General features: G+C 38.4%; 1 protein-coding gene across 1 annotated transcript; it reads right to left on the bottom strand.

Annotated features, from left to right (window-relative positions):
- Positions 1-1,561: 1,561 nt before the first annotated feature.
- Positions 1,562-2,041, bottom strand: LOC141628038 (uncharacterized). The gene has a single exon (XM_074441226.1). The coding sequence runs from the start codon at positions 2,039-2,041 to the stop codon at positions 1,562-1,564; it is 480 nt and encodes a 159-aa protein (XP_074297327.1).
- Positions 2,042-11,273: the final 9,232 nt, after the last annotated feature.

Below are 11,273 nucleotides of genomic sequence, written 5' to 3'. Positions count from 1 at the left end.
TTATCATTGTTGGTTTGATGAGGTTTCCCTGAAATGCCACACCGCACATCATTCAAAGTGGTTCCTTGTGGGTTGACGGAGGAAGGGGGTCTAGAGATTCTCAAAATTTCCCTCTCCCTTTCAAAAGTGAGAGAATGCCATACTTTGCACAACCGGAAGTTCACCCTTTCACTCTCCCCTTCTCCCGTGATGTGTAGAGTGGCAAGGAATTCCAAGGTATAGGCAGGATATGTGTTGAGTTGGAGGTTGATGTATCGCTCAAGCCCCACCTTGGTTAAAAATGTAAGGGTTTGGTCATAAATCCCCATGTATCTCAAGGTCCCGGGATGGAGGAATTTGGATATGTGTAAGGGTTTGCTCTCAAGAGTTTTGAATTAATTTTTGTAGGGTGCGGGCAAACCCTCATCTTCGTGAAAAGCCTTGGGTGGGGGTGGGGATGTATTAGAGGATTCACCTCTCTTTTTCAACTTTCCCTTGCCAATTCCGAACACCATCTTGCTTTATCACAAAATTAAGTTCAAAAAGACACTAAAACAACCAAAAAGTGAAAAAAAATTTCTAAGGGGCAATTCAACAAACACCTTGTATGCACTAGCTAGAACTCAAGTGTTTAAGGTGTGTTTGTGTGATTTGTCCCTTCCCTAGCAGAAAACTTTTACCAACAATCCACAACAATGAAAAATAGCTACAATTTAACCCAATTTAACCTAACTAAATATTGTAAATCGGATTATACAAGTTTGAAACGAAGAAAGTAAAGAAAGTTGTTATACCTCCCCGAAATTCCTCAAACTTGCTTGAATAAGTGTGGATGATGCGTAAAAACCCCTTATTGACCCTTAAATACCCTTGTAGAAGCTTCAATTTCACCTGGAAAAGGTTAGGGTTCTTGGGAAATTTGGGGGATTTTTCAGAAATTTGGTATTGTGATGGTGTTCTTGATGGAAAATTTGAATTGTGTGAAGAACCTGGTTGAAAGATTTGAAGTTTGGTGATGGAAAGTAGTGATTTGGTGAGGTTTTGAGAGATTGAGAGTAGGTTTGAGGGTTTTTGGTCGACAAAGAGGGGGTATTGAAAGCTTTGGAATATCGGGTAATTGAGGATTAGGGATATGAAATAGCAGACCTGCGCAGGCTGCGCAATCTTTCTTCTCGCCTGCGCAATCGGGCGCAGCTGCGCACCTCATTTGCGCAGGCTGCGCTTAAGCTCGCATTTTTCCCCTTTGATGACTTTAATTCCAATTTCCATACTTAGCCAAATTTTTCTCTTTTTCCCTTGTTCCCCTTCCTTGGCTTCTTCATATGAATTTGAAAGGTAAACTCGGCTCTCGTCTCCTTTTGGGCACGCCTTCCAAGAGGGTTTTACGAATCACTACACCATTAACAAACCTCAAGTGCCTCTTGAATTTAAATGCAAATTAAATTATTGAAAACGAAATTAACATGCAATGAAATAAAATACGGAAATGAACTACACTAAGAAAACAATTAAATTGGGATAGAATATTTACAAATTTTGCCGTTGTTTAATGTCGATGGCTCGACATAATGCTTCTTGAAGGTTAATCTTCATAGACGGGATCCTCCAATTGAATTTCTTCTCCCCCAAGGTCTTGCATCCCTTCATGATAAACTTTGATTTGTTGTCCATTCACCTTGATCAACTTTCCCGAGTTGGGATTCGCCACATCTACCGCTCTATGCGGATGCACTTTCTTCACAATATAGGGTCCGAACCACCGGGACCTCAACTTTCGTGGAAAAAGATTAAACCGATTTTGAAATACAAGAACCTTGTCTCCTTCCTTGAAACTCCTCCGAGCCATCATCTTGTCATGCCACACTCTAGCTTTTTCCTTGTAGATTGCGGCGTTGTCATAGGAATCCAACCGGAGTTCCTCCATCTCTTGAATTTGCAACTTTCGATGCAAGCCCGCTTCATCCACATTTTGATTAAAGGATTTGATGGCCCAATAAGCTTTATGTTCAACTTCCACCGGTAAATGGCATGTTTTCCCATATATGAGACGATATGGAGACATGCCAATAGGAATCTTATAGGCCGTGCGGTACGCCTATAATGCATCATCCAACCGTTTTCTCCAATCCTTCCGGTCTGGGTTCAACGTCTTCTCAAGGATTCCTTTAATATTATGATTAGATACTTCCGCTTGCCCGTTGGTTTGAGGGTGATAAGCGGTGGAGACCTTGTGGAGGACTCCATATTTCTTCAATAATCCTTGAATAACCCGGTTGCAAAAATGCATCCCCCGATCACTTATTATAGCCTTAGGGTAACCAAATCTTGAGAAGATATAGCTTTGAATGAATCTAGACACGGTCTTGGCATCATCAACACTTGTGGGGATTGCCTCCATCCACTTTGAGACATAGTCAACGGCAAGCAAGATGTAAAGTAACCCGCTTGAATTCGGAAAGGGACCCATAAAGTCGATCCCCCAAACATCAAATACTTCAAAAAAAAGTATTGCTTGTTGGGGCATCTCGTGCCGTCGAGAAATGCTTCCACATCTTTGACACCGATCACAAGTCTTCACATAAGCTTGGGCATACCGAAAAATACTAGGCCAATAGAAACCACATTCGAAGATCTTCCAGGCGGTCCTTTGAGGACCAAAGTGCCCTCCACAAGCATACTCATGGCAATGTTGGAGGATTGAGAGGATTTCCACATCCGGAATGCAACGGCGGATAATATTGTCTTGGCATATCTTCCACAAGTAGGGATCATCCCATATGAAGTAGCGGGAAATACTCCTTAACTTGTGGCGTTGGCTAGAAGATAAGGACGTGGGAAACTTCCTAGTCACCATGTAGTTGACAAGGTTAGCATACCATGGCTCAACGACTTTTATAGCATATAAAGATTCATGTGGTAAGCTACCATCCACTACTCCCATGGTCTTCACTAGATCCTCATTAATGTGAAGCCTACTTAAATGGTCGGCTACCACATTGGCACTCCCTTGCTTATCTTTGATCTCGAAGTCAAACTCGCTCAACAAGAGAACCCACCTCATTAACCTTGACTTGGTGTCCTTCTTGTCCACGAGTTGCCTTATGGATTTGTGATCGGTATAAATAATGACTTTAACACCCAAGAGATAAGCTTGAAATTTTTCAATGGCATACACCACCGCCAAGAATTCCTTCTCCGTGGTGGTGTAGTTTCGTTGAGCATCATTTAATAGCGAAGATGCATATTGAATCACATGGGCTACCTTCCCCTCCTTTTGGCCTAAAACCGCGCCAAGGGCATAATCACTAGCATTGGTCATGATTTCAAAGGGAAGGTCCCATTTTGGATCTTGAATTATTGGGGTCGTCACAAGCCTTTCTTTCAAAGAATCGAAGGGGTAAGCAATCTTGGAAAAGTCTTTAATAAATCTTCGGTAAAAGCCCGCGTGTCCCAAGAACGACCTCACGTCTCGAGTATTAGATGGATACGGCAAGGTTTTAATCACATTCACCTTAGCCGTATCCACCTCAATCCCTCTCCGCGACACTGTATGTCCTATCATGATCCCGCTACTCACCATTAAGTGACACTTTTCAGAATTTAAAATGAGGTGAGAGTCTATGCACCGTGATAGGACCATAGCGAGGTGGTCTAGACACGAGTCAAATGAGTCGAGTCAAATGAGTCCCCATGGATGGTGAAGTCATCCATGAAGACTTCCAAAATACGCTCCACATAGTCCGAAAAGATGCTCATCATGCACCATTGGAATATGCCGGGGGCATTGCACAATCCATAGGGCATGCGGCGGTAAGCATAAATACCAAATGGGCAAGTAAAGGTTGTTTTGGATTGATCCTCCGGGTGAATGGGGATTTGAAAATACCTGGAGTACCCGTCCAAAAAGTAGTAGAACTCTTTTCCCACTAACCTCTCTAGCATTTGATCTAGAAAGGATAAGGGGAAATGATCTTTAAATGTCACGGCATTAAGGCGGCGATAATCGATGCAAACTCTCCACCTGGTTTGAATCCGAGTGGGAATTCAAGCTCCCACTTTGCCTTCGATTACCGTCACCCCACCCTTTTTCGGTACACATTGAGTAGGGCTTACCCATTGAGAATCGCTAATGGGATAGATGATTCCCATTTGGAGTAGTTTGATTATCTCTTATTTCACGACTTCCATCATTGGCGGGTTCAATCTCCTTTGGGGTTGCCTAACCGGCTTTGCTTCTCCCTCCAACCGGATCTTGTGCATGCATACACTTGGGCTTATCCCTTTAAGATCCGCAATGCTCCACCCAAAAGCTCCCTTGTATTTTTGCAATACATCCACCAATCTCTTCTCTTGGTCACCCTCAAGTTGGTTTGAGATTATGAGGTGTAGGGTGTTGTTTTCCCCAAGAAAAATATACTTCAAGTGGTCGGGAAGTGGTTTTAGATTGGGTGTGGGTGGTTTTATAATGGAGGGGAGTGGTCTTTTAATGGAGGCCTCTAGGGGAAGGAATTTGGATTGGTAATCATAAGGAGAAGAAGAAAAACAAGCTTCTACGGAGCTGGAAGCTGCACAGGCTACCCTGGTGAGCTGCATAGGCTGCGCACTTGCTCGGCATTTGCTCCTCAATTTCTTTTATTTCTTCTTCCTCCTTATCTTCCTCTAATGGTTCTATACTTTCCTGCACATCATGAGACAACAAAAACCGCAAACCTTCCTTCTCGACATTGTTAGTAAGGGCCACTTTAAGTGGGTCCCTATGACATAATTGGTAAACTTGATTTGCCAATGGTTCAATTACATCAAGAAAGTAACAAAATCTCAAATCATCGGTCTTTTTCATTATCTCAAACACATTGTACCTCAAGATTTTTCCTTCAAATTCCATGGTTAAATTTCCATCATACATTTCAAGCTTTGTTTTAGAGGGTCTCATAAAAGGCCTCCCTAGCAAAAGGGATGTAGCCTTAGAGTCCAGTTCCATATCTAAAACATAAAATTTGGCCGAAAACATGAACTTGTCAACCTCTACTAGCACATCTTCTACAAGGCCTTTGGGGTGAATCGTAGAACGGTCCGCTAATTGGATCACAACATTGGTCTTAGACAAGGGAGGCAATTCTAAGGTCTCATAAATGGAGTAAGGCATAACATTGATAGAAGATCCCGAGTCTAGCATAGCTCTAGCAAAAGCTTTGCCTCCAATTGACCACGGTATAGTTAGCATGCCCGAATCATCACACTTTTTGGGAAGATTTCATTTGAAAATTGTCGAGACATGCCTACTAACCGTGACTCTTTCAATTCCTTTCCTTGGCTTCCGTTTAGGGGTGCAAAGTTCTTTGAGAAACTTTGCATACCTAGAGACGAATTTAATGATCGTAAAAAGAGGGATGTTGACCTCACATTTTCCTAAAAGTTTCATAAAGATCGGAGTCTTTATCAAACTTCTTGGGATTTGTGAGGGCACTAGGAAATGGTACCTCCGGTTCAACATACTCTCTTTCGATCTCCTCAATTTGATCTTTGGTGTTGGTGCTTTCTTTCTTTCCTTTGTCCTTGCTCAAAGGATTCACCTCTTCTTCCCCATTAGCCTTTGAGGGTGTCCCTTTCTCTTTTTCAATCACAAGCTCTTCTTCAATTTGCTCTTCAATGTTAATGACCCTCTCATGTGACTTTGCTTTTCTCTTCTTCTTTGGAGGATATTCTAGAGTTCTCCCCTTCCTCAATGTCATTGCACTAGCATTTTCCTTTGGAGGGAATATTGTAGATGGGATTGAGTTGGAGTTCCTTTGATTGTTCTTGGCCATTTCTTGTGCAAGTTGGCCAAGTTGGATCTCAAGATTCTTCACCCTTGCATCACTTGAGATTTTATCCACATCCATCTTATCAAACCTCTTGATTGTCTCGGTTTGCCCTTTCATAAGTATCTTGAACATCTCCTTGGTAGATAAATCTTCAACTTCTTGAGAGGAGGAGCCTCCCCCTTGAAAATTTTTGTGGTTACCTTGGTTACCAAATTGGAAGGATCCTCCTTTTGCTTGTTGAAGATTGTCGTTTCTTTGATAATTTGTGCTTTGACCTTGTGAGTTGGAGTTCCTTAAGTGATTGAATTGGCCATTTTGAAAGCTTCTTGAGGTATCCCCTCCCCAAGAAAGGTTGGGGTTGTCCCTTGACCCAATGTTGTAAGTGTTGCCGCTCGGATCAAACTTGTAATATCCTCCCCCATTGGGGTTCCTAGAGTTATATTGACCATGCATCATGGCACTCACATTTTCCTTGCTTATCCCTTGTTCTTCCATGATGGGACAAGTTTCCATTAGGTGTGGACCTTGACAATAGTTGCACTCCAAGTTAGACCTTTGTGCTCCTCCTTGATTGTTTCCCACTAGTTGAGATACCATTCTTGTAAGCTCATCCACGGTTTTCTCAAGCTTGTTGTTGGAAGAAGAAGGTGTCTCAATGAAGTTAATAGTCTTGGATCCCCGGCTTCTTCCATAGTTCCAGTGCTAGCAGCCAACCTTTCTATGATCTCATTTGCCTCCGCCACGGAATAGTTGTCAAGCCCACCACCTGTAGCGGAATTTACCATGATTTGATATTGTTGGGTAAGACCATCACAAAAGTTGACCAAAAGGTCATCACCACTAAGACCATGGTAGGGACATTGGGCAACCAATTTCTTGAATCTCTCCCAATACTCATACAAGCTCTCACTTGCATCTTGCTCCGGAGAAGTGATGACTTTCCTTGAATGGTTATGCCTTGAGTCGGGGTAGTATTTCTTAAGAAAAGCCGCTTTCATGTCCTTCCAAGTACGGATTGTACCCGGTTGAATGTAAAACAACCAATCTTTTGACGCATCTTATAGTGAAAATGGGAAGGCTCTCAACTTAAATTGATCTTCCGTGACACCATTGGGAATTGCCCCTTCACACATCATATGAAATTCGGAAAGATAGCGATTTGGGTTATCTCCCGCATGTCCATGGAACTCTGGAAGGTTGTGTTGGAGTAAGTGTCCCCGACAATAATGCGATCACAATTGTCGATCATATTGATCACATGTTTAAATCTCATATTTAGGAATACACGAGGGAAAGTATAACTTCATTGTCAACTGGTCCACACATATCGGTAATGATTGACTGACTAGAGTTTGACATTACTGTCGTACGATGGTGGTGATCAGTTGATCCCCTAAGGTCATACCTATAGGGTAATGCTCTTAATTGATTATTTAATTAATCGTATGCCGATACGAGTTAATTAAATTGCTTAAAATTGATGGATGATTTTGTGAGTAAAATTACGTATCTTATTGTAATTCGATTAAATAAGATACGGTTTAAGTAATCGAATCGTTTTATTACTTAGATTAAATTATTGTTTACGAAACAATTGAAACATATTGAATAATTTATTATAAATACAAGTTGTTCTAATTTATAATTCGATAAACCATTTTGGTACAAGTAATTAAGAATTACTAGTTAATTTTGTATGTGACATATTTTATTAATATGTAGATTTTTAATATGTTAAAAATACACTATAGTGTAACATGTCATGTAACATGTGACATATGACAAAATTGACAATTCACAAATATAAAATGGACCTTCCATTTTGGTGTACCGAAAATGGGGATGGTTAGGGTTTTACATTGTGTTGATTATTTTAAATAGAAAACACAATGATTACTCTAGTATATAGGCATGCAACCCTATAGCTTTTGAGAAGAGTAACTTTTGCATGTATTGGCTCCCAAAATCCAACCCCCACCCGGTTTTCCTACATGAAAGGCCAAAGGTTTTTCATCTATAATTATTCACTACTTTACTACATTTTTCTAGTGTTAGAAAAATGTCCATTCTCTACAATTTGTGAAATAAACTTAGAGAAGGAAACACTCATAAAATCATCTCCTCTTAACCGAAAAAGAAGAGAACAAAAATCCAATTTTTGTGTCAAGTTTAAGTTTGATTTTAATTAATACTAGATCATATTAATTATAATTATTAAGGGTGTTGCTTTGGGTATATTTCCTTGGGAGAGATTCTCCACCTGAATCTTGTTCTTCCACCTTTGGAAAGCTCAAGAACTAGTAAGAAGGTGAACTTGCTAGTGCCCTTTGATCCGAAATACTCAATGTAAGAATTGATTTTCTCCTTATACTTGTAATTGTTTTGCATGCATAAGATCCGATTTAATTTTATGACTAAATTAAAGTTTTATATATTGGATATGTAAACAAATGATATTAATGAATCCCAACAAGTGGTATCAGAGCCAGATTGTTGCATGCAAAATCGGGTTTGTTTTTCCGAGTTAATTAGTTAACAAATAACACTTGTTATTTAGGATTTATGAAGATAAATCACGAAATAATTTTGCATGTTAAAAGTTTCTGGTCCTAAATGGATTTTAGGTCATATGGGTTGATTTATGGATTTTATTGTTCATCTTATATATAAATGGCATAAAAATGTGATTTTAATGATTAAAAATGTCATTTTTGGACGAAAAATAGCTAAACTTCGAATTTTTCAGTGATTTTTGGATATAATTTCACATATATTTTCAACTAGTTGCATGTTAAATTTCGTGAAAAACTAAGTTATTTTGCATAAAATTTGAATTTTATAAGTGAAAATCGAATTTAAAAGGTTTATTAGGTTAATATGAGTTATATTTCGAATCTGGTCATGAAATTTTAATATGTTGTCACATGCATATTTACTCAATGTGTGTAAAATTTTTGGCTATTTTGAACCATTGTTGCATGATTTATGAATTTTTGAGTAAAAATTCGATAAATAGTGGCTTTAATTTAGTATATAATGCTAAAACATATTTCATGACTAAAGAAAAATATCATATGTTGCATTTTATCCCACATTTCAGATCTAAAAGTGAAAAGTTGATTAAAATTAATTTTCTCATATTTTAATGGTCATATTTGATAAAACCGATAAACCGCAACATGGTTTTTCTCGAAAATTTTCAAAAATTTTAACCTAAGTTTTGAACATTATTAATGTTATGGAATTTTTACAGAATTTTCAAGAGTTTGAATTTCAAAATTTGAAATTATTATTATTTAATTTGGATTTTATAATATAAAATTGTATTTTTGGGTCCATTATAAACAATATTAAGAAATCAAGTTGATTTATTGTCAAAATGTTAGTGAAGACTAAGTTTTGAGTCCTAAGATGGTTAGAATAATTAACTTGAACATAAATATGAATTTATGTAACATATTGTGATTTTAATAAGTTAAATCACGCAACTCCATAAAAACCGATGTAATATACGATATTGGCTCTTAAAAGGCGATTTGGCATAAAATCAAGCATATTCATACATATTTTAATGCTGCATTTTATTTATGATTGTCATATTTTTGATTTATATAATTTTTGAATTATGTAATTTTACTTAGTATGGCCTTAGTTTTTAATTGGTATTACCCGGAATGTATGGGAATACCGATTCGGTTGTAATTATTGTGATCTCGTATCACCGTTTTGTAATTTAATAGATTTAATTTTTATTACAAATGTATAATAGGAAATTATGTAATTTTTAATTATTACTTGTAATTTCGGAGATCCTTGAAGACGGTGCCATTAGGAAAGGCGTTTCGACATGACGATTTTGCCTTGGAATGCGTGCCAAGTGAAGTTCAAGGGACCAATGGAGTTGGTTTCCGAATTTGTAATAGTTAATTAAATTTTCTTTTTAGAAAGGCCATACTAGGACTTTATATTTATGTTTTGCATTTATTTATATGTTTGCATGCATCGCTAAATCGCCATAACTAAACATGCATTCTATTTTATCGTGTCATCGACAGTGTCAATTATAATTATCGTAGTTCACCGCTTTAGTTCACTTAAAACGTGATATATAATAAATTGACAAGACCTCTTACTAAATAATAATTGAGAATTAGCCTTACCAAATAGTAGAAACCATGAATCCCAATTTCATAAGGAAATAGGCTCGGCTCACCGGGGTGCTAAACTTGTTACATTGGGTAAGTGGGTAGTAAAATGTTATTATATCAAAATTTGGATTGATCTCAACGGAAGTATTCGTGACCGTAGTCGAATGTGTTCTGGGCTAAAGATAAATATTAGAGTAATTTTATCGACCGAAAGTTCTAGAAGTAGAATCGATTAAAGAGTTAATCCACCGAGTTATATTGATAAGGGATGAATCGGCTCACCGTGCCGGAATTGATATGAATTTGGATCTCGGGATCATTTATAATAGTTGGGTAGAGGTCACTATATAAATGAAATAAAACTTGTTTAAATTTAAATAATTTACGAGTATTATTATCTTTAAAACAGTAAATGTTTTATTATACCTTCTGTTTTGTTTTGTAGACCTCTTTTATTTCTCAATAACAAATGGCCGCACCAAACACCAACGCAAACACTCTCACTAATATTTCATGGCTCCGATCCTTTATGGATCGCTGTAAACTTGAAAAGAATGGGTCAAATTTCTCCGATTGGGATGCCCAACTCAAATTAGCCGCTCAAGGTGACGACAAGCTTTGTTACCTCATTGAGGCCTCTCCACCCGAACCTAATGCTAGGTCAAGTGCCGCCACCAAGGAAGCATATGAAGCTTACCACAAAGAGTCCGCCGCAATCAAAAATGTATTGATATTTGCTATGGAGGCGGATCTCCAAAGGAGAGCCTTTAAGATGGGCACCGCCTATGAAATCTACTCTAAGCTTGTGACAATGTTTTCACAAACACCGAGGATCGTCCAATATGAGGCGGCCTCGGCATTATTTGATCTCGACTTCAAAGAGGGCCAAAAGGTTAGCCCTCATGTGCTCAAATTGTTAGAGCAGGTTGAGACATTGAAGATTCAAAATGTTGAAATTCCCAAAGAACTCATCGTTGATAGAATTCTTCATTCCTTAAGCAAAGTCAAAGCATATGTGCAATTCCGGGTGAATTTCAACATGCAAGACAAGGATGTGTCCCTTGAAGAGTTGCACAAGTTACTTGTGCAAGCCGAAAGGGACATGGGGCTAAATGTTAGCTCCCCTAAGGATGTGCTCAATATAAGCAATAAGAGCAAGGAAACCTTCAAGAGAAGTGGCAAAAAGGGCAAGAGGCAAGCTCCCATGAAAACCAAGGCTATAACTTTTGAAGCTAGCACTTCCAAACCCAAGAAGGGTCCCCTAGACAAGTGCCATTATTGTAATGGCATTGGACATTGGAAGAGGAATTGTTCCAAATATCTTGGTGACATCAAATCTGGA

Source organism: Silene latifolia, chromosome Y (genome assembly GCF_048544455.1).
Source record: "Silene latifolia isolate original U9 population chromosome Y, ASM4854445v1, whole genome shotgun sequence".
NCBI lineage: Eukaryota > Viridiplantae > Streptophyta > Magnoliopsida > Caryophyllales > Caryophyllaceae > Silene > Silene latifolia.
This window is presented reverse-complemented; position numbering and strand designations above follow the sequence as displayed.